Raw genomic sequence first — 24,689 nt, 5'->3', positions numbered from 1 at the left:
TGCAGCCTCTCTTGAACCCAATCTCACAGTGGCCTGAGGATTCCAGCTATCATGAGACAAGTGGAGAAGGAAATCTTGTGAGGGCTAGGATTTCAAACCTATTGCGAGGTCTCAGAGCAAAATTTGGGGTGAAGCTATCAAAAGCCACTAAGTGGTCCAGGTATTCTTCCTGTTGCCTCCGGATGTAGATCATTGTCCAAACCTACTAAAGCCACTTCCATCAAATCAGAATCCAGACTGAAAAGGGTCAAGGAGAGTAGAGTAGACATGTTTAAAACTGCCTGGGTCCTCCTTACACAAAGATGGTTGGCTGTGTGCAATTTCTACACAGAGATAATTGGAGAATGCACAGCTTTGGTGTCTTCTTCAGTCTCAGGCTATTTACTCCTGAGCAAGTGGTGGTAGTCTCCACCTCATGGAAGACAACCAAACAAGGGTTGGAATTGGCTGGGCTCTGCTTGTGCAGAGTGCATCGTAGGATCAGAGGTCTCACTACCCAACTAGTATTCTATCTCTTCTACTAAAACTTAGTACTGTCAGGTTTTCTCCTGAGAGAAGTGCTGCTCAGAAAAAGTATGCATGGTAGCAAAGGATGAGGAGGAGGAACCCTTTACGGAGTCCACTTAACATTTTCCTAGGTGTGACATCTGTTTAACTTCAGAAATTTTTGTAGTTTCCTAGATTCAGTCATTTTCCTAGCAAGCCCAGGAACCTGTCATATTACCTGACCATGTGCCCATTAATCATCAGTTGAAGATCTTGGCTCAGTATATTTGGAGGAATGACCCAATGCAAAATATTGAGCAAGTGATATTGAGCCAAAGTAACATTACATACAGGAGATATATCAATGAATTCTAAGTTGAAATCATAAATCAAGGCATTTTTATTTCATCCTTGTTTTTAATACTCTTTTGTGAATTGTGCGTGCAATTGTCAGCCACGTCTGTGAATATCTGTTTTCAAGTTTTCAGCACCATTTGTTACACAGATAAGTTTTTCCATGCATACAAATGATCTCATGTGTTATGAAACCTTCATAGGCTAACAGTACAGCAGCTATAGAAATTAGCCTCTTTTGTGCCCTTTTTAATGTGAATCTCTCATACAAATTAGGTAGGGTATAATTTTTCCTAAATGGGGATAATCAGTTTTTGTTTTGTTTTTAACTATTTTAATATTTCAAGACCACCATAACTGAACAAAGTCAAAACAGACATTGGCATATATAATTGCCAAAAGTAGTCATACACTTGACAATTATTACGCAAGAAGAACAGACAGATGCTAAAAGTCTTTTATTTTACTAAATTAGCTGCAATGGTGAAGCAAGTCTTCTGGTTCTTAGAGAAAAACAATCCATTTACTCATTTATTTGAATTTATTGGGGGTGGAGTAGGTAACAATACTTAAAAATAAGAATATATATAATGTCATCCTTCAATTGATTGAAATCTGTGTTTTATTTGACCAGATCACCATAAATCAGGTTAAATAAAATAGTTTTAACACATCTTAAAATACATATGAAAACACATTTATATTATGGATACATACTTCAGAATGTTTGGGATATTCTAAACCACAAAGGGGGAAATGTTATCAGTAAAGTATTCAATAAAAAGAAACCAAATTGATACTGATGTGTGGAGACCTTAATGTAAAACATTTTCCCTATCTCTGCTGTCTTCTTGACTTTAATAACAACATTTTATATAGAACTTTCTGAGTGATCAAAAAGGTCTAAATATTTTATCTGAGTCATTCTTATATCAGCCCTGTAAGGCAAAGCAATGTTGTTATCCCCATATTGTGAATGGAAAGGTAAGACTGAGAAATAGCAGTTTGCCTTGCTATTTAGTTCATGGCCAACATGACATTTGAATGAGAGACTTCAAAGCCATGGCTCACACTCTAGCCAGTGCAATACAGAAATTATTTTGCTTGTATGATGTTGAAATGTGCGTTAGGATGATTGAATGACATCTAACTGGAGCACCTACATGCTCTTCAGTGGCCTGGTTGAGATGTAAAGTCTAGGTATAATAAACCAAGGTCTGATCATAGTTTCACATCCTGGTTTATATTCTGAGATCATACCACAGTTTCCTGGTTAAGATGTAACAGGAAACTGTTACACCATAGAAACACCAAAGCTGGGTGTGCAAGGGAAAGAGGGGAGGACAGAATGATGCCGTTCAGACAACACTCTAAACCATGCTGCTTAACCACAAAATGGTTAACAGAATGCCTATTCATGGTTTATGGTGTCGTCTGACACACGTTTTCCCTAACCATCTCCCCTGTTAACCAGGTGGCTAGGCTCACTAAGGAAAACTTAACCACAAAAGGGTTAAAAGTGTTGTCTGCAAGCATTCCGCATGTGGTTAGCGTTAACCACAGCTGAACATGGCCAATGTATGAAGGAAAAGCTCATTCTTGGTCTAATAAGCCATGATTTATTTAGACACATTGTTTCAACTGAACCATGCCAGTGGGAAGAAGGAAAGACACAAAGAGAAGAAACATTGGTTTGAGAGGTCAAGACTTTGTCTCACATCTGTTTCAATCAATGCTGCTTTCATGGGAGCGGTTTTTGGCTCTCACTTCAATTCCCAAGCTGTAGATCAGTTATTTATGTCAGCTGCAGAGCGATTTCTTCTGGCTGTTGGTGGCCTGCTGTATCTTTATTCATCAAGTTTATTCTCTAGTCACCAACTTGATGTCCAAGAAGAAGCTCAGCTAATAAAAGGCATTCTTGTTGGTGCCAGTCCAAGAGTTAAGGCATCACTGATATTTAAATTTCTCCTTATTTCAAAGCTCAATTTTATGTCTGCTACATAATTTTGTACACGTCCATTATATATTCACTGGGACCATCAGTGTTAAAAAGATGTTGATCCTTCCAGTGCTAAGTCAGGGTTGGCAGGGCCATGTCCTCAAAGCCATTTCATTTGGTATGTACACCCTTGCTCAAAACAGTTTGAGAGCTGTTTTTTTTTTCCCTCCAGTGATTGAGGGAAAGAGAATTTGTACACATTCTCAAAGGCACAGTTTTCTATATTTCACACATTCCAAGCCAAACTCTGAAATAAAAACAGGTATCAGGAGACCTAGTTCAAATTTTCTTGAATTCCATCAGATTTAGGTATTGTTTCAACCTGCTGAAGCTATAGTTAATAGATGCCTGTATCCTATGGATCAACAAGCTCAGAGGTGCCGGCACCAAAGTGCAATCCATCCAAATTCTGGCAACTGCGACAGTGTCCACTTGCCAGAAAAAAAATCCCATCCCTGTCCCTTAACAACACAGTTTGGCTGACCTACATGGCTCCCACAGCCTATGAAAATCCATGCGATGCTGAGCAAAGCTGGAATCAGAACAGCGCCGATCAGAACAATGCAACAGGCCTTTGGGTGGCACGCCAGTCAGGGTAAAACATTGGTGGTGCAGCATCAAAAGGCAGCTGGGACTCTGGAGCCTTATGTTAAGTCCTTCCAGCCTCCGTCTCATCAGTGAAGCAGCTTATACAGTTGGGCTGTATGTAGGCAGGACAGATGTGTATAACAAACCAATGCACAACATGTGATCCACCAAGTTGAATGTAGCCCACCAGCCATGAATGTGAATGTAAGCCTATGTGGCAAGGTGTTGCTATTTGATTGTTTTACTATGTGTAGCATAATGTACATTGATGGTGCAACAACAACAACAATAATAATAATAATAATAATAATAATATAATGCTTGCCAGTTAGTCGATAAGCACTTGTGTTACTTTCTGGCCATTCACCAAAAAGCAGTTATTAATTGTTCACTTAGTGGCTGCTGTTCAGCTTGGTTGGTCACAGATTGTGCAGGTGTCAAATACACTACGAATTCGTGCCAAGTCCGAATGGGGTTACTTTGCACAGACAAACATGGGCCTATCTTTGTGGACAACTGAGATTTGTTGCCTGTTTCTCCTTTCCTCTGTTCAGAGAAAGTAATGGAAGGATTTTGCCCTCACTCATGTCATTATGTAGTTAATCTGTTACATGGTGTTGTTACATGGCATCATCAGGTTCACTATGTGATCCCTGATTGGCTAGGATTACATAGTCTTTTAAAGTAAAAAAAACAAATGTGTAAGCAATGGTTTTGAACAGGTAAAAAAGTTCAAAAGTAGAACATAGAGGTTTTTCATGAACAGAAACTTCCCAACTGATATGTCCCCCAACAACTTTCACATCAATAATAAAAATTCAGCACATGTTATATTAAAATATTTTATGGATCTTCTCTTACTATTTCAAAGGAATACACTAGTTCAGAACCACATATGATTAGTAAAACAAAGGACCTGCCATGATCATGCCAGGTAACAGTGGCCAAGCCAATGGGGACTGCATTCAGTTGGTTGGCATTTTCATTGTTGTTGAGTGATATATGTATTAGAAAGATAGGAGATATCATTTGGGAGTGAATGTCACATTAGTATATATTGACTAATATGAAAAGAGATATGGGTTTAAGTTATTTTTCATTTGGCAGAAAATACTGCTGGTTACTTTAGTCATTAGTCATTCCAATTGAAAGAAGATTGCCTTTGTCTGCTATCTATTTTGTTCAATACCTAGATGAAATAGGAATAGATATGCTTTCATACTGCACATTTTATATATTAGTGGCTCAACCTTGCATTTTTATGTTGGTGTGAAATTCAAAGTGCACAACTGTCATGGGTAAATTCTATGCTATTCTGTACTCTTACAATCTGCTTTATAATACACAGATCTAACTGAAAACAGAAAACCCCCACATGCTCCAGCTTTAGGAATCTGTAGCGTTAATCATGAGAAAATCCAGACATGGTGATAGCGATGATGTCACACTTTCAGCCCCTGTTCAAGGTTGAAGCAGACAAATTGTTTTCTGTGAATTCCCCCGGATGACTTGAGTTAGCAAGACTTCTAGGATACCACCAGATTATCCTGTGATATTTGATGTGTGAGATTTTTCTATAAGTGAGGGGACAAATGGTCAAGGGTTGGCTTCCTCTTCAAGAGCGGGATTTTTGAGGCACATCTTACATCTGGATTTTGGATGCTTTCTAGTTCCATATCAAAGAAAGCAGAGCAACAGCATAATCGGGCACTTGATGAGGCTCACACCTCTACCTGGGGCCCATTGCTGACCTCGAGCCTCCTGACCTGGGTGCTCCTCCATGCCTTTGCTTTTGTTTTCACCTGCCCTCCCTGAACGTGCAAAGAATCACAAAAGTGAATAGATGAGCAACATCCCCAATTAGCCTTGCATTCTTCTCTGGACAAGTTGTGTAGATTGGGCTCAGAGGAAGAGGACAAGTGAATAAGCAGCATTGACACTGGCAAGGAAATGACGGGCTCACTCAGGGCAACTTCCCAGGGTCCGGTGGACCCACCTGCCCAGATGCCACTGGAGGTTGCACCCTCCGCCCCTGCTTCTAAATTTGCGATGTAATATGGTGGCAACCGTCCACACCCCACAATTTCACTGTGAAACAAAGTGCAATTTGTTTTACATTGAAATTGCAGGGGCGAGGAGGTTGCTGCTACCGTACTACTGTATTTTACAGCAAAATCACCATTGTTGTTTTTTGTTGCTGTTGCCATCACAGCAAATTCCATGGTGGTGGGTGCACAAAAGGCCAGGCATAATGCTTTACCCATCCCCTGTAATGCTTTACCCACCCATTTTTTCTCTCCATTCCATATTGGAAATAGATCTGCCCATACACAGATGCATTTTGCATCCTATAGGAGGAAAGCCATAAGGTCGTATTTGGGTGGAGAAACAGAGGGTGAGGAAAGAGTTACGCAACCCTCCCCCATCTCTCTCTCTCTCTCACACACACACACACACACACACACACACAGAGAGAGAGAGAGAGAGAGAGAGAGAGATGCATTTCTTTTGAACGAACAGCATTGGGGCGCCATTACATACATTTTCATGTAACTAGTTAGCCCCTAAGTGCTGTTGCACAATGCCAAATTAGGAAGCAAGGAGAAAGGAGCGGGTTTGGGAAGCGAAGCTGAGTTAGAGAGCTCTGACCATTGTTTCTCATAGGATGGCACTGTAGTTATAATGACACAAGCCTCTCTTTTCACTGCAACAGCTGCAGCAGTGGGGAAGTTGCCCACTTACTCATATCCAATTTCTAGCCCTTACATCTTTTACCCACACTCTACCTCTCAGTTTGTTACTTATTATGAAAGCACATTGCTATCATTTTTCTAGGGTAGCTGAAGTCAACCTGGAAATGAATTAGGATACAATTATAAACCAACATCCATCCTGATTTCTATTTTCAGTTAGATTTAGAAAATGGGTTTAATAAAACGTAGTAGGGTGAAGGTACTGTGACATGAAGTGTCACAAAACATATTGACTGATCTCAAAAGTATTTGTTTCTGACTAATAATACCTAAGTGGCAACTTGAGCATTCAGGAGCTCCACTTCATATGTGGAGCTCCAGAAGAGTAAGGGCTCCCCCACTGTTTTCAATGGAGGAGAACAGCTTCATGCACACACCCTTTCTTTGTCTTTTCTTTTCTTTTTGCTTGCACAGAGGTACCCTGTCCTTTGAAGTTGAAAGGCTAGCCTGCTTGCATGGGAGTTCCCTACATGTTTCGGAGCACCTGCAGAGCTCCGAAACACTAATTCTGAATTAAACCCACTGAAAGCAATATGACTGCTCCAGTATGTTTGATTAGAGATATCCAGTACAAGTATGTTCAGTTAGTTTATATTACGCATAAAGTCGGGTGTGGTAGAGACCTCCCCGATAGCAGATCTGGTTATACATAGACGAAAATTCTGAATTCTTTTTTTCAATTATTTGTGTGAAGGACAAAAATATACTTTATATGAAATGCAATGTAAGGTCTGCATTTTCTGCAAGCATAAGTAAAACCCATTTAAATTTGCTTAAAACAGTATTAGCTATATGTGTTCTCAAACTGCTGTAACTTTAGCTCCTGTAACATCTAGTCCTGAAACTGTTTGCTTTGTTCATTTCAAAGCATTTGTCCATACTAAACTCAAGGTTTTGTGTGGCAGGAAGACTTTTCAAAAGACAGATACAATGCATTTAAGTAATACCAAACTGATAGCTAACTCAGTCAGTGCATTTCTCTCATTATTGGTCAGTGTGAGGTGCTAGAAACCCATCTAGAGAAACAGCAGGCAACTAATGAAGATATAAAATACGGCCATAACTTTCTTCAGCATTGCAGAAATTAGAAAGAAATTATTCTATATAAAAGTACAAAAACAAATCTTATGGTTTTATTTATTTGCTTTGGCACAGTGTGAGACTATCTCCAGAATTATTATTATTATTATTATTATTATTATTATTTATTTATTTATTTATTTATTTATATAGCACCATCAATGTACATGGTGCTGGCTGAGTAAAAACCTGTAGACTTAGTTTTAGGTTCTTATGTTGATATTTTACCTTATTTCAAGTAGCTGACTGCCTGCAATTATAAAATAAGCTAATACAGATATCATTTTAAAAATCAGATAAATCACAGAGATCATTATAAGTTGTCTGACAACATCACAGAACTGAATACAGATGGGCTAGATCTTTCAGTTACCTAAATCACCATGAATTAACAACCCAAATTACTATTAAGTACAAGAATTGCTAATTGCAACTGATCCCTTACCATTTTCACCTGTATTGAAATGTATTGAAAACAGTGTTAACATGATGTTAACATGATGTTTTAAATATACACTCAGTACTGACATGTGCACAATCACATACCACTGCAATAATCAGATTTATAAAGGTAGTTTATCTAAATATAATGCCATGAAAGTATTTATGGATGAAAAACTGTTTCAGAGAAATGAAATTACAGCAAGATTGTCCTTAAACAATATCCTGCTGGGTTTTTAAAAATAATGTTGCTTTCATTGTTAAACTACATAAATAAAAATCATGAATGGGATGACATAAGAGAATAGTGTTACATTTTATTACCAGCATGGTAATAAAGGACTGTGACATTAATTAAAGACTTAATTCCAGGCTTGGCAAAGTATCAGGATAGTTTTTGCAAGGTCTCATTCATCATTGTCTCCATCTATATTTGAGACTTTGCGAAGTGTTTATAATAGATATTTGGGTTCATGAAACTATACATGCAGGTAGTCTGTATACTACAAGCAATCTTAAATGCTTCATAAGTATTTTATGAGCATGGAGCTTTGTGGTTTGTGACTTTAATACTTAACAACTTTAATTCACTTGTTATAATAGGCTTTCTTTGCTAATAGTTACCAGCTGCAAGTAATACATTAGGAGATCTACAACATACTGGAAACGTATTATTTAAAATGACGCATTTCAAAATCAATACCAAATGTCCTGCCGTATGATTAATGGGATGACATTTGGCTGCTAGGATGGTCAGAATGCTCTACAATAACTAGGACACCTTAAGTTACCACATTTAAAAAAAGCTTTCTGATAATGCATACAGATGCAAAACATTCAATTGGTATCAAAGAAGAGAAATTACTTACTGTAGTTGCTGCTACGCTCCAGTACTCCTTTTATTTTGCCTCTCCTATCAATCTTGACATACCACTGAGTTCGACAGAAAAGTCTTCTCACTCTTACATTCCCGCCTTCCATATAATCATAACTTCTGGTATGTCGTTCAGGGGAGGAACAGTTCACATTTGTAGCCATTTGCTCTGGGGTCATGTCATTGCAAGCTAATGATATAGCGCCCACGAGGAAGATAATGTAAAAGTATGATCTGTAGAGCAAAGTTGGCAGGATCCATGTCAATATCCATTTGTGCATTATAGTGCAGTGTTCTGGGTGCTCACGAACAACATAATGAAAAAAATCCGTCTTCAGTAGGTCGCTCCTTGGTCCTTTTCCCTTTTATTGTAAAGTGAATTAAGCAGCTGCTGCTCCCTCTTGCAGAAGTCCCGTCCTTCTTTTAAGATACAGATACCACCTTTTAAATAACCTTTCAGCCAGGATATCCTTTAAAGAAACAGGTTTTATTTTTATTTATTTTTTAAATGTTTAAATTTCATTTATATCCCGCCTTTCCGCCAAGAAAAGGCACTCAAGGCGGCTAACAACAAAATCTAGATTAAAAACAAAATCTTAATTAAAACTTTACATAGCAAATAAATTAAAAACAAAATTAAAAACACATCAATAAAAGAAATACGCAACACCAGCCCGTTAAAAGAACCCTTGCCATAACCCCCTTGCAACAACCTGAGCTGCTGTGACCTGCTTTGCTGCTCTTGCTGTCACTGCTCACACTGAAAGCAAAAGATCTATGAGGAAAGTGGTGTGCATAAATGTATATGGTCATTACATAAGCAACAAAGCTATCATTTATGCTGTGGGAATAAAACAGTAGCAAAGCCGCACACACTTTAGCAAAGCTTTACTTTCTCCTGTTTTGTAATTCTGGTGCGTCTGATGATTCAGTTAAATACCCAAACTCTTCCGTAGAAAACCACTACTACGTCCTCTTTCACTTGATTGCTTCATGAATTTGTTTTAGCAGTAATTTTCCTAAAAGCTTGCTCCTGTATCTCAGTTTTAATTCTCAGCTCAATCAAAGTATCCTTAGCTGCATTTTTATATACTCTGCGCATAACCCGTTCCATTGCCACTGTCCCATGAGAAACTGTCAAGAGCGTTGCTTCTGATATTACAAAATCGCGAGGACGGAAAATGCTGTTAGCAGCTAAGAAATCTTTTTAAGAAGTTTTAAAGAAGACAGATGACTTACTTGCTCCTGTTGATAACAGCTGGACACACAAGTATTCCATTTCTGTTGTCTGCCTTTTGCAACATGAGACGCTGTACTGTAGCTACAAACTTTCCTAGCTCAGAAAGACTGCGACAGAATCATAATTGTTTCCATAAATCAGCATGTGCGCAAGAGGGTGTGTGTGAGCATGTGTGCGTGCACACTTGTTTGTGTATATGTGAGTGAATGTGTTGTGTTAAGCCTGTTCGGGCTTTCCCCCCCTTTTTTTTAAGGAAAACCTTTGCTGACCTCTCTTGGAAGCAATTAAGACATAACCAGTCAGCTGTCAGTTGAATACACGAACAAAAATAAAATGCTGTGCAGAATTTTATGGTCATCAGAGGGAGCTACGAACATGGTTGATGCCTCAAATCTAAAACCTGCCTCTTTTCTAGAAACGTGTGGTTCTCTGACTCCTTAATTCAGATACTATTCTTGCTGGCTCCTTATTTAGTAAAGTGTGAGGCAAATACACATTTCTGATTTCTTTTTTCCAAAGCCTGCTGACTACACTTTCAGTTAGCATTCCAGAGAACGATATAGAAGTGTTATTTCTTATGGGCAGGGTATGTTGTGGGTATTAACTGCTATTTTGTTTAGATTTTTCTGAGGAAGACTCTTCTTTATTTCATCAGTCTTATCACTGGCGAGAGTTAAACTAATCTGTTTTTGTTGCCTTCTGCCAGCCCTATCCACAACTTGCAAGAGGAAAAATGCAAGGATAGTTCCACACTAAAATTAACACGTGTTCTGGCTGCATTAGTAGTAATAAGTCCAACCCAACTTGGTTTGAAATAAAAATGGCAAAATTCTCACTGATTTTACTGAAGTTGGATTACGACCCCTTTGTAGTTTAGTGCAAGGGTTTACATACACACCTTCGTAGTGATATCTGGATTGTCTACCAACTTTACCAACAAGTTATCATCCACTAGAATAGTGATTTTCATTGACATCATGATGGAAATAAAGAACAAGACATGTCTAGATTAAGCCGGTGCAGATAACTATCATTAATCATAATAGCTGACAAGGATTTTGGTGCAAACCCAAGTCTATAGATGCCCAACAGCACAGGCCTTGGTCTGATCCAGCACAGCTGTTCTTGTGTTCTTACATACATTTCCCACATTGGATCTTATTATTCTGTTGTCTTCTCACAAATTGGTCCTGTCTTTGAGTGATAAGCTGCTTTCCCTTACGTTGAATCTTAAGACACTCTTTTGGGTAGCCGGGACTTGGCACACAAAGAATTTGAGTTAAATGCCTTGTTGTGGAACGAGCTCCCCAGAGAGGTCCGCCTGGCGCCTACACTGTACTGCTTTCGTCGCCAGCTGAAGACCTTTTTATTCACTCAGTATTTTAACACTTAATTTTAACTTAAATTTAAATTTTACTGTTTTAACTCTGTATTTTAATCTTTTAATCAACTTTGCTGTGTGGTTTTATCCTGGTTGTGCTTTTTATACTGTATTTCGTAATTGTGTTTTTAACCTGTTGGATGTTTTTTGTGGTTTTAATTTTTGTGAACCGCCCAGAGAGCTTCGGCTATTGGGCGGTATAAAAATGTAATAAATAAATAAATAAATAAATTGTCAGTCAATGAAGAGCTGTATGTTTTTCATGAAGATAAAGTAGCCTAGCATCAGATTCCATCTTTCTCATACTTGGGGGTCCATCACATCTACTTTTTTCCCCAGGTACGATCCGCAGTTTCCACCTCTGTTTCATTAGCGTGTCAGGCGTTGGTCCCTTTCATGTGCCTTCCTGGTATCACCATTCCATCGGCAATATCTCTTTTCACTTGTTCACTCTTCCGCTATTTCCCCCATCCCACCTCTTCCCCTTCTCCTTCACCCTCCAGTTCATTGGTTCTTCTGGTTGATGGATATTGTGATGGGTGTGGGTGCCTTTCCCCCCGCCCCCACACAGAGGTTTTGTTGTCTAGTGTTTTAGCAATTTAGCGTTTCATTGGCTGGGCGCCGTTTCTGTCTTTAGAGGTGAGATGATGCTCCCTTCTGTGTGGGGTATTCGTGTGCCCTCTCTCCCTCCCTCCCCCTTACCGGTTGAGTGGTTCTACAGACTGGAGGAGAACCACCCCTGCCCTCCTCTTTCGCCAGCAAGACTGCCCTTCAATGCACATGCCCCCAAGAAGGGACATTTTGTGACATAGTGCGAGGATGGCAAAACACAGGGACAGAAGGGCGGTTTTATCCCGCGTGGAGAAAAAATACCACATTTTCCCCGCCCCACAAAATCATGGGAAATGGAGGGGAAGAATTGAGATGACTGCAGGACAGGGATGACATCGTGTGAGGGTCCCGGGGCAAAACGGTAAACAAGGCAGGACGAAAGTGCGATAAAACTCTGGAGTGACGGAGCTCTTGAAGTCAATTCTTTGTTTCACAGGCTACAGTGTCGCCAACCCTATGTTCTAATCGCTTTCATTCTAAGGAGGCAGAACAACATAACCTATATATCCAAAGGTCTCTGAGTTAGAACGGGAACATAAGGAAATCACTTTGACTTTTTTAAAAAGGAATGTTTTCTTGAAATATATTTTAAAACATTGCAAAACTACAGGGGCTAGACTAGAATTCAGCCTTTCCCAACCTGGTGCTCTCCAGATATTTTGGACTTCAACTCCCATCACCCTCAGCCAGCATGACCAATAGGTAGGAATGCTGGGAGATGTAGTCCAAAACATCCAGCAGGCACCAGGTTGGGGAAGGCTGGATTAGATCATCACACTTAGTAGAATTTCCTGTTCCTGCAACTGGAGAGAACATCTTCCTCCCTTCCCCAACAGCCATCTATGGGTTTGAGCTGTTAGGCTGATATTAGGCAGGTTAGGCTAAAAATGCACTTTTCTGTACCTGGAGCAGTTCCCACCTTGGATTACCAGAGTACCAGAAATATTCATTCTACATCTTCCCATGTTGTTGTTGCTTTGTTGCCTTATAGGACTTTATTTTTCGTCCCTCTTGATTTTGGCTTGTATTGCTCTTATGAAATGTTGAGTTCATAACTATCCCACAGCCATTTGGAATGCCAGTTATGAAAAATTTGGGGAGGGCAGCTTCACATTCAGGACTTGCATTCAGTGCATCTGCAGCACTCCTTAGAAGACTGGCCTTGTGGTCAGTTACTAGTATTTGCCAGACGATAAAGTCTGTTTGTTCCGTCCCCGCATGGCTGGCTTGTTTGCGTTCTCCACCATCAAAATGAGTTGCCATACTTTACCTGAAGTTTTGTTTCAGTTCCAGAAACCTGGAGATACTCATGCTCTCAACACTACAAATGTTTCACATGTGTTTCCCCCCAGCTCTGGAAAATAAATCATTTTGGTAAACTGCATAGCAATATATTTTTGGTGCTCTTTCAGCTCAGATCTTTTTAAGGCTTCGGCAGAACAATCCCTTTACTCGCTTTTTGCTGAGACTGAAGACACACTGCCACTACATCAGCCAAATGGCCGCCGTATCCAATGGGTAGTCAGCTCGGGAAGGGAAGAGAAAAACACACAACGTGGAAAGCACAAACACATTGTAGAAGTAACAGACAACATCCCCGGAAACACCAGTAGTGCCCACCAATACGGGACACTGGTTCTTGCTGTTGGGAAGGGGGAGTGTCAGATCAATACGATTCAAACAAAAGCTGTTCTCACAGGTGACAAAAGTGGGGAAGAGACAAAGGACACAGTTGCAGAAGCTGCATCTTATAGCTTGGGCTCGCCCTTGCCTTGCTCACCTGTGTTGGGTGCTCTGTTTTAGAGTGGGATTCAGAAGTTCATCTCTGGTATCCTGAGGCAGGGGGACCTCTTAGAACTCTACATAGAGAAGTGTTAGCAAGGTGCTCAGTTTCCAAAGACAGGTTGTTTTGTGCAAAGTGCTCACTTGGTGTGCAAAGTGCCCACTTGGTGTGCAAAGTGCCCAAGGAGGGATGATTCTGGCAGGATCTACACTACTGCTTTAACATGGTTTATAACACTGGTGACAACTCTTGGGGCCCAGGACACACTCCATATACAGTTTTCAACCTGATTTTCAAAGTGTCATATCCTGCTTGGTGTAGATCTGGCCCATGTCTCACTTGTAACATGGTTTTCCACCCCTAAATTTCCATTTTCTGCGTAGGTAGAAACTCTATTAAGGATTCTCATGCCAAGGAATTCCTGCCCCTAGCATAGAACTACATGGGAGAAGGTTTTTGCACTCACTAGATCAGTGGTGAAGAACCTCAGGCCTGGACTCCAAATCCAACCCACCAGGTGTCCCAGTTTGGCCTTCTGGGATTCCCCAAATGGCCATGTCTCCTCCCCTTCCCCCAATTTCCCAGCAGTTTTTCCTATCCTCAAAGGTTGAAATTCCTCTTCCAGTGCTTAGTTACTGGCTGTAAGAGCATTTAGCTAAAATGTGCTTGCATTTTTTTGTCTTTTGGCCTCACCTTTTTGGCCTTTGGCCCCGCCCACCACTGGAGAGTGGCCTCCGAGAGCTTCTTTAAAATGAATTTCAGCCCTTGGACCTGCACTAGATGGTCCAACACACCTGCACTAGATGGTCCAAGCAGAGACAGCACGATGCATCCGCAGGCATGTAATTGCAGCATTCCACACAAGGTTGGCTCTCTACCTTTTGGCAAGCTAGGCAAAATATTAAAATGCCATTCCCGAGCACCTAGATATGCATCTTCTGAGACCTGTTGGCTCTTCCTCACAATCCCTTGCTCATTGGCACATCAGCTTAGTATCAGGCCAAAGTAGTGCCTCTTTCACAGATAATTCCCTCAGCTGCTTGCCTGTCACTCTGTGCTGGAATCCCTCATCCCACTCTTTCAACCTTTCAGTGAGCCTTGGGCCATGAGTCATAACAGCTTTGAGGTCCAGTGGTTGCTCATCTGTTTTCAGGGCTGCATGAGGCATCTGCCTTGGTGCATCTAATACTAGATTTATCCCTTGACATGATTAGTGACTGAGCTTCAGATAATCACCCTGAAAATGTGATTGATCAATACCCATGAAGAGAGATTTGGAGTCTATCTGCGTAAATTAAAGGAAGGCGGGGCTTTGAATGAACAAATGCTTCTAAAGGTACCACCATTCGTTAACAGTGCTGGAACTGGTGGATTCTCCCATAGATTGAGGCAACAAAATCCACTTTGCTTCAAATTGTGGGGGTGGGGGAAATAAATCCATCAACCATGTTTGCTAACTATAGTAACTCTCTGAGCTGTTTCTTCTGCCATGATATTGCTGCCCCTGTTCCCAGACATAGCATCTGCCTCAGCCTATCTTGTAATTTTCTGGCATGAGAAAACTTAGTTGCTCCGATTGTTATATAGCTATATTCCATCTTGTCAGACAATAGAGAATGAGAAAAGTATAAATATGGGTGGGAGCAGAGCTCGGCCTCTGCTCAGGACACCCATGTTCCCACAGGCAGAATATTAGCAGCTCAACATTGTCAAAGGCATTACTTTTCCTTGGAAGTACCAGCCGCATTGTTAAACCTGTACTAATAATGCTTGAGATAATAATAATAATAATAATAATAATAATAATAATAAGAAGAAGAAGAAGAAGAAGAAGAAGAAGAAGAAGTTATTTCTTACCCACCTCTCCACTTGGATTGAGGCGGGGAACAATAGTGAATATAAAACTCATAAAAACTGATTAAAAACATAGTATACATGATTAAAACATCCTTAAAAATGTATGACTAGTTGTTTCAACTTCTTTAAAATTACAGAAGTTAAAAACAGTGAACATTAAAAACAAGTATACAAAATTTAAAACCATCAAGGACATTAAAAAAACAATATCCTTTTAAAACAACTATATTGGTATTTATTTATTTTATTAAATTCTTGTAGTTAGTTAGTTCATTACTATACTAATCAATAGCCAAAGTTCTCTGGGCAGTTCACAAAAGTTATAAATATACCGTAAAATTCATGATTTGTTATAAATCCTTTAAAGTGAAATTCTTTTATTCATTTACTTTTTTAGTTATTTACTTCATTACTATAGCGATCATTACTATAGCGATCATTACTATAGCGATCAAAGTTCTCTGGGCAGTTCACAAAATAAAGGTTTAAACCATAACAAGTATAATAAAACATAATAAAACAATTTAAAATCTAAAACCAATTAAAATAGCAGCGCAATCAAACCAGTTCTTGGGATATTAGAGTTTACTAGAGTTTCTGTTTAAAATGTCCAAAAACTGCAGTGTTATCTTTGGAGATGACAGAGGACAGAATTGTATTATTTTACTTCTTATATAAATTGGGCCAAGATATGACAGTGGCAACTTGCATACTCTCATTGACAATTCTCTGCCTTCCTATACCCAAAACGGTCATGTCCCCCACTTGTGGCCCTTCAGCTGTTGTTGGACTGCATCTCCCATTATCCTTCACTATTGGCTGTGCTGGCTAAGGTGGACTGATGGGAACTGTAGTCCATCTGGAGAGCCACAAGATGCCCAAAGGCCGCGTGGACAAATTTCTACAAGACATGATTAGCTCTGACAAAGGTTGATTTATCAATCTCAAGAGATTGATTGACTCTGGGAGATGCTGTGAAACTGATGGAATGACTTCTGTTGCACATGAGGGTAAACAGTTGCCTTTGCCATGTGTTTTATGACAGGAGACAGTGGAATTTTAACCCATTGCCAGTATTTTCAGATGAGGCTCCCAAAACAATCTTCTATACTTATTTGGTAATAAATTACCTCAAATAAGGGAAAATTGGAAGCATGTGCAAAGGAAGCTCTAGCAAATTATGTTTCTTTCTTTATTTTTTTGTTTTCATTTAAGCAAAGGCATGCTCCCATAGGCATAAACCAAGAAGAGGGATTTCACCCATTCGAAAAACACTTTTGTACTAAGCTGCACTTGCTGGAAATTGTTTATATTTCCTTGCTGAATGTAATACGAAATATGCAGATAATACAGCTCGGTATTTTGTAGTGGGGGAAAGGATGGATTTGTAGGAGTGGAGCAGGAGTAGAGTCCAGTAAAACACGTTTTTCACAAATACCTGACATTAGGGCCTGGGGCTGGCCAAAATTTTAAGTCCTTGGAATTTAGTAGAATTTTTACGAGTGCCAGAAAGATATCTTATTCCTGTCACAGATACTGACATATAGAGCTTCTTCAGATGGGGGGCAGGGGAATCGCGTTTCCCTCCCGTCACTTTGCCTCATGCTACTGTCCCACAATAGGGATGAGCAGCTTCCTCTTCCTTCACATGCTGAAGAAAGAGGAAGTAAACAAAGACCACGTGGCCCAATGAAGTGGGCATTTTTATCGCGCTGCTTTCCCTGCACACAGCAAGAAATGGCACATTTCGTTGTAGGATGAAAAATCGCATTTCCTGGGGTCTGGAAAATGCCCAGAAGGAGCAGGAGGTGGACAGCGTCATGAAAAGGACCTGCGAAAATCTGTGAGTGCGCAGTAATGAGCGTGCTATAAAATGCTCGTCTGATGATCCTCATAGTACACCATGTGCTACTTCAAACCAGTTCATAAGCCTGACAGGATGTCTTGTATATTGCCTTGGTCTACCACATTCTTTGGTGTGGCGTGCCTTGGCCTATTTTTCATAAACAGATACAAGGCAGTGGCTTTTTCTATCTAGCCTCAGCTGGGAGAAGCAACAGTATCCTGGTTGTGTCATATGTCTGGTTCTTTTTCTGAATCTCCATCGGTCACCTCATTTCCCAGTACCCACATAGTGAGCAAAAGGGATGATATTCCCATCCTTGATCATCACAGCTTCTTCTGTCTTTTCTCTTATCGGATAGAGTCCATTAAGAAAGAAAGGACAGAATTGCTGCACAATGCCTTCTGATTGGTGGTGATAGGACCTCTCCTTCTGAAAGCTCCCTAGGAAGGCTCAAAAAACATTGTGGATTGTGCACGCCCCTTTCCTGCCAGTTCACCTCCCCACTTTCCCTAAGCAGAAAAAGACTTTACCTTAGAAATGTGGGAGTGGACAACAGGGACAAGGGACTCACCTTTACAGAGATGAAGCCCCACAAGGCTTTTCCTTACTGCATATGACATGTGGATTGTAATTCCCTGCTGGGGATCATGGTGCTTGGTTGAAGTTAGAAAATTACAAGGACAGGTGGGGATGGGCAGCAAAGGTGGGGTGTAAATCTTTTTTTTTCAAATGTGAGGGCAGTTCACATTTTGAGCTTCCCTAGTTGATTTCTCATACCAACTCTCTAGTATTGAAATTGCTCTAGCTCATGATGCCCTTAAGATGGTTTAGACTACAACTACCACCAGCTTGGCCAATGGTCAGAGATTAGGTCCACAACATCTGGAGGACACCAGGGTGATAGCTAGATGAGGGCTTATCCCAGGGATCGCCCCAGGATCATCCCTGTGTGTCCACATGATGCACAGGGGATCCCGGGAGCAGGGAGGGATGATCCCTCCATTACCCCAGGATTTTGCCCTACCCTTGCAGCCCGGTTTTTCCGCGGTCTTGGGCTGATCCCAAAACCGCGGAACGTGTGGCCAGGTGTCGTGGTTTGTCCCAGCTCTTTGCAGTTACTCGCGAGGAGCTGGGAACCGTGCATGGGCCACAGAGCTCCTCAGGAACTCTGCGCCCATCAGGGGTGGGGTGGGAGAGCAGGGAAATTATTATTATTTTTAAAAAAACCTACCTTTGAGCACATGAGCGCTCGTGCGCTTCTTCTATGTGTGTTTTTAAAAAGAAAATGGCAGGCATGAAGTCCTCTCCCTCTGAGGTTGGTTTTTTTTAAAAAAAAATATCACAAGATCCTCACCCCTCAGTCACTCTAGACCAGGTAAGTCTACCTGAGGCCCAGGTTGCCTCTCCCTGCCCTACCTACTTGTGTCAATTTACTTGGTCCGTCTCAGCCCATAAGTTGGTAACCTTTTCAATTGCTTGCTTTTATGAATAATTCCTGACAAGAACATCCCACCTGAAAACGTGAGCTATGGCTTCATTTGCTTTCGATTCTGTTCTAAAAGGCATAGACTGGAGATTGTGCTTCTTCGCTGACATATTGTTCAGATAAAACGTATATCCCAGAGTGCTTTCTACCTTTCATCAGCTTTATCTTTGAAGCTTCAAACCAAGGACTTTTCTTCATGGGTATTTCACAGAGCGTCTTTTCTAGCCATTATAGTGGCATCCACTTTTAATGTTTAACCTGATCTGGCTCTTATAGTACAATCAAAATATGTTTATGAGATTCTTGGTGGTCTCAGCAATACCTCCCCCCCTACACATACATATATACACACACACACACACACACACACACACACTGTTTTTGAAGTGGGAGGGGAAAGTTTTATTTGAGCCTATTTCCAATGCCTGCTCCACCCTTCCGAAATACTTAAATAGCCACCACCATTGCCACCCAAACCACTCCACGTTTCTAGAAACGCCCTCAGGCTATTCTTTTTATTTGAATTGATTTTCTATAGTTGTTTATCTTTTTCCCCAATCTGGTCATGGAAAGCACATCTGTTTCCTATTTTAATCAGTATTCCTCTGAGAGCAACATCATATTAGAGAGAGCTAGCAATGCTAAAACAATAATCCATAATGATGCAACTTCTGGTAATTTAAAACTGTTTTATCCACTGTTTTTAAAAGTGTGCTAATGGTGTAGGCCAACTGTCTTCTTTTGTAGATAAAACTCACACAGGGTCTTAATAACAGATATGTGGGTACATTGACATAAGTGAACGATTAGAGCAATCAGTGATTTCTGCTTCTTATTGTATATGGAAGTTCTACTGAAACCTATTGGTTATGGTTTCACAGCACTTCCTCCAGAGTAGTCCCATTGGGCTGGCAACTATTTTGTGGAATGTATTTAAGGAGTATTGAGGAATTAGGACACCATTTATACTGGAGTAAGTCCATTGACTTTGATGGGAGTTTACCAATCTGACAAGTAATTCTCCCTCCCGCCCACGGTGTGTAGTATTTTATTTACCAAACAGATCAGTTAACAAGCAGTAACAATATCATCTTCCTTGAGAATTTTTATTGTCTAGCAGGGACGTCTATATCCTGATGAAAAAGATAATGGAGCGCCTGAGCTGATTCCCTGACATAGAACCATTTACTCAAATGAACCTTAAGTAGCGAAACAGTAGAAATTATTTTTTTGATTATGATGTCATTTGGAGGTAATTTGATTAATAGCTACATTTACAATAACAATGAAAATAAAGGTGGAACGTTTTATAGGCTATTATATTAGTAGACTGAGCCAGCCCAAAATGTATCATTCGACAAATTAAACAGCGCTGAACTGTACAATGCAAATCCCTTTACACATGTTACAAGTTACATTACTGATACTGGCAAAAATGCAGACAATGGCTGGCCAAAACATGACACAGGACTAAACCAAACACGATGGCAATGGATAAAATTGTGTAAAAACACATCCTTCTCCTACCATGCAGCATGTTGGGGATCTAAACACTTGCGTGAGAGGAGGTGAACCCTCCCCATGACTGCTGCTTTGCTTTCTGTAGCCATTCCCCCACCCCACCCCACCCGTCCCACTCCATACACACTTTTTCTCCCAGTAAGAATCTCATGATGGGGGGATCTACACTACTGCTTTAAAGCGCTTTATAACAGTTTTGACAACTGTTGGGGCCCAGGACACACTGCATATACAGTTTTCAAAACGTTTTCAAAGTGCTTTAAAGCGCTTTAAAAGCAGTAGTGTAGATCCCCCTGGGCTCTAATCAAACTAAAGGAAGTCAGAAAGGCTCCACGACTACTGCATGGTGAAATACCGGATATACCCGCAGACACACCTCAGCTACCTCATAACTAGGGTAAGCGCAAGAACTCCCCCCACCTCACCCATAAGAATTTCACACACAAAAATTATCCCTCGAACATTTCCCCCGAAATTGAATGAGAAAATTTGGGGGGGGGGATTAATATGTGAAAGGAACTTTGAAACAGCAGTAGTTATAACATCTGGGGTCTACAGAATATTTCTTTGGGAGAAGCTTCACGACCATCCCTTCCAGGATCACTTCCTCTCATAGGGAAGGATTAATAACCACCTGGACTCAACTGGTCAACCCAAGGAGCAAGGGTTGCATGTCTAGATGGGAGGCAGCATCCAACAAGTCTCTTGTCCACATTCTCTGGCCACAACAACTGATATTTATCTATCCAACAACAAAAGAATCAGGAAGTGCACTGGATACATCAGTTAATTGGACTTTATCCACAAGTGCATAACAATCAAGTAACAGTGGGCCAGCAATAGCTCCCCTCCCTCCCTCCACTGGTCAGGCTGGAGAAGGCCATGGACCACCCAGAAAAGCTCAGCTGGACAGTATTACACAGATACAATGGTGGTGGAGAAATATCGTTTCTTTGCTGCCATCATTGCCGCAGAGTAAGCTTGAAGATGATTTTATGCCACCTGCGTGCACGCTCTCTCCTTAGCTACTTCATCACCTTGAATAAACTAAAGAGTGCTTGTGTCAACCACCTGCATCATCTCTGAATTCTACAGAGTGACTAGGATGTCATCAGGACCACCATCCATGCCACCATGGCTCTCAGGAATCTTATATTTTATTTATTTATTTATTTATTTATTTATTTATTTATTTAAAACATTTGTATCTCGTCCTATATCACTAGGATCTCAGGGCGGCGTACAGATAAAATCATGCAATATAAAACAATAAATATACACAGCTAAAAACAAGAACATAAGGGTTATTATTACTCGAGATCTACCAGACTGATTTTGCTCCTTTTTGTTTTAAACTGAAGCTTGAGCAGAGTTGACGTGCAGAATATTTTGAAAGTTCAAAGAAGTTGAAAGCTCAAGCTTTAATAGCAATTAATTTCCTCTGTGCCAAGCAGGCAGGGCAGTCCCTCCGCCAGTGAAATGATGGCAGCAGGGAGGGGAAAGGCGGTGGAAACGGCCAATTGGGGTGCCTGATAGAGGGGTCAAGGTCGTACCACATGCAAATTTCAGAAGGGGAATCCATTATGCATGAGTGATATTTGCATTATTCATGAGCTCCTCTGTATTGAGGGGCACAAAAGCAAGGAAGGAGCAGGACCACTAGCACCCATGGTAACATGGGCTTTACACTAATTCCTCAGATTCCATCAGCCAATCAGGACACACCATTCTAATAGGTACCCCACCCCTGCAGAGTGAAAGGGTATCTTTATATTAAGGGGAAATCGCGTCGCTTACCTGGGGCATTTGTGCTTCCTGCTTTTTGATGCGATTGTTATGGGCTGCATTACACAGGCAGAGAGGGCCGACCACATGGTTTGAATTGAATACTTCCCTTCCATTCAGTTCCATTGAGACAGCGCCATCTAGTGGCAGAAGATCCCACTTTTTCAGGATGTTACCACTTTAAAAGTGGTTCTTTTCATGGTAGAATTTCAAGGGATACCTCAGGAGATGCCTTAGTCATTGCTGACATGGTGTAAAAGACCCTCAAATTTTAATTAGTGGCCAATCACGAGTGTGCAATAAATCACACATTCAGAGGCGCCCCAAATACCAGCTTTATAGGTGATTGGGCCTTCACATTATACATGACTGGGGCAGAACTATTTTTAAGTGATCCAGTCTGCCACCAGTACATCTTGTTTGATACTGTGTAAACTCATATCTCTAATTGAAAGTGCAGACACCTGTATGGCTTTTGGTTATGTTGATATCATGAGGCTATGTTTCCATTGCTTCTGCTTTAAAATACACACAGTCCAAAACACTGTCCAGATTAGGCTCCAACATCATTCCAATATATTTGTACATCCCTATGCTTCTGCAGAGTTAATTTAGAGATCTGAAAGGATTTATTGGGAAAGATTTATTGAGAGAGATCAGATTACAGAGCACTGTACTTAAGCTTTTGATTCACCCCACAAACCTTTCTCTTTAAAACATGCCTGCTTTTTCTTTGACTTCGCAATATAAATGGTCTTTTTTTTTAAGTGATAGGTCACAGTGTGTACCAATTTTGTGCCAATCTCCGCAGATGTTGGCAAGTGACTCTGTGCTATAAAAGCCAACCGTAAGAAAAACCAAAGCCTACAAACATTAACTCTTCAAATGTACCTCCCAAACTGTTGCAGAAAACAGAGCTATACAGGCCACAGCTAGACCTAAGGTTTATCCTGGGATCATCCAGGGTTCGCCCCTGCCTGAGCACTGGATCCCCTGTGTGTCACCTAGATGAACAGGTTTGACCCCTGGACGATCCAGGGATAAACCTTAGGTCTAGCTATGGCCACAGTATTCTTTCAACAACAAATCTCTTTTCCTAAATTCAGACTAATACTAATGGATACATTTTACAGCATTTCTTGTTAAGGAACTTTGAAAAGATCCTGCAACAAGCAAGCTTCATTGCACAATGTTCATGTTTATGCTTCTGGGTCAAGAGAAAATTATAGAAACAGGAAATAGGCATCGGAACAGATTTTCTTCACCACATTTTCTCTAACCTGAAATTTATTATGGTTTTCATTATTAGTCCCTCTGTGAAACTATAGAAATTTTAATTTATCAGCGGTGTGTTATAAACTGTTCTCTGAGAATCGGTGTGGTTTCAGGAGCCAAGAAATGTTTTGGTACCTATTGCAGAAAGGGTTAACGAATCTCTCATATGTTTCTGGCATTTTCTGATGTCCCAAGTTCAAAGCTGACACTGCTGGAATAAGATAACAAAATCTGCTATGGTTTTCCTGCCTTTCATGACATGTGTCATGTTGGCTATCTTTTTTAGTTTGCATAATTACAAACAGAACCCTGATCCATTTTGTTAAAATTATGTCTCTGCCACCACTATATGATTATGGCCTCCTTATAGGTTCGTATTGTTACACAGATATATTTATAGAGTAGCTAAACATCATCATCATTATTATTATTATTATTATTATTATTATTATTATTATTATTATTTCAATGGAAAAATACCAATGAAAGTGATGACTGATCATTTTTAATATTATATTTATCTGTGAATAAGCACTGGGCAAGCTTTACATTGTACAACATTATTCATTACATATGTTCAGACATTTGTTTAAACTGATGGGAATATTGTGTGAATAGCCACATAGATGGGGATATTGTGGGAATAGCCACATAGTATGCTTATGTTCATAGATCCATTCCTGTGTGAAATACCAGAATGCCGTTTTAAAAATGCAAAAGCATAATCTGGCAAATCTGTCTTTTTTGTCTATAGCAACCTTCCCCAACCTCATCCCCTGCCCCAAATGTGTTGGACTGTAACTTTCATCCATAAAACAAATGGGTTCAAATCCATAATTGTGTGTCCTAACACAAGCCCAAATGATCTCTTTCCAAGATATCTACTCCACAAAATGATGTAACCGTTGTATGTCAAAGTCTTGTGCTGAACAATGTGCCCCTGACCTAACATTTCACTCACTTACTGATTTATTATAATGTCTTACGTATGCTGTTATACTTAATGTTTGATATGTAAAATAATATGTGTTGAGGTTTAAGCCTGCCGAGAAAATACGGTTTCTGTCCTGGAAGATGTGACATTTATGGTGCAATCTTTGCATGTTTAGACAGAAAAAAGACCTACAACTCCCAGGCATTCTCCAGCAGGCCATGGGTCCAGCACATGACAGTGGATGGCACCAACTGAAATTAAGCTAAGAAGCTAATAGTATAAGTTACAAACAGGGGCTTGTCTATAAAGCTTCTTTACCCCGACCTAAATGTTCATATTCGCGTTTTAGGTTACATGACGCAGACGTCCATTCGCCTTGGCGCTGGGTTTTAAC

The 24,689-nt window shown here is 40.3% G+C and overlaps 2 protein-coding genes across 3 annotated transcripts in view; one reads left to right on the top strand and one right to left on the bottom strand.

The window, feature by feature from the left end:
* FGF7 (fibroblast growth factor 7) overlaps positions 1 to 10,010 on the bottom strand; it is a 42,381-nt gene extending 32,371 nt beyond the window's left edge. Inside the window, exons 1-2 of one of the 2 annotated variants that reach the window (XM_063142805.1) lie at positions 9,815 to 10,010; positions 8,571 to 9,045 (exon numbers count right to left, since the gene is read on the bottom strand). In XM_063142805.1, the coding sequence (XP_062998875.1) occupies positions 8,571 to 8,856 (286 nt within the window). In that variant the 5' untranslated portion in view covers positions 8,857 to 9,045; positions 9,815 to 10,010. Of the gene's footprint in view, positions 1 to 8,570; positions 9,046 to 9,288; positions 9,391 to 9,814 lie in introns of those variants that run through there. The other variant, XM_063142807.1, reaches the window with a different exon arrangement.
* Positions 1 to 24,689, top strand: part of FAM227B (family with sequence similarity 227 member B) — a 102,452-nt gene that overhangs the window by 58,192 nt on the left and 19,571 nt on the right. The window lies entirely within an intron of this gene.

Source organism: Elgaria multicarinata, chromosome 16 (assembly GCF_023053635.1).
Source record: "Elgaria multicarinata webbii isolate HBS135686 ecotype San Diego chromosome 16, rElgMul1.1.pri, whole genome shotgun sequence".
NCBI lineage: Eukaryota > Metazoa > Chordata > Lepidosauria > Squamata > Anguidae > Elgaria > Elgaria multicarinata.
This window is presented reverse-complemented; position numbering and strand designations above follow the sequence as displayed.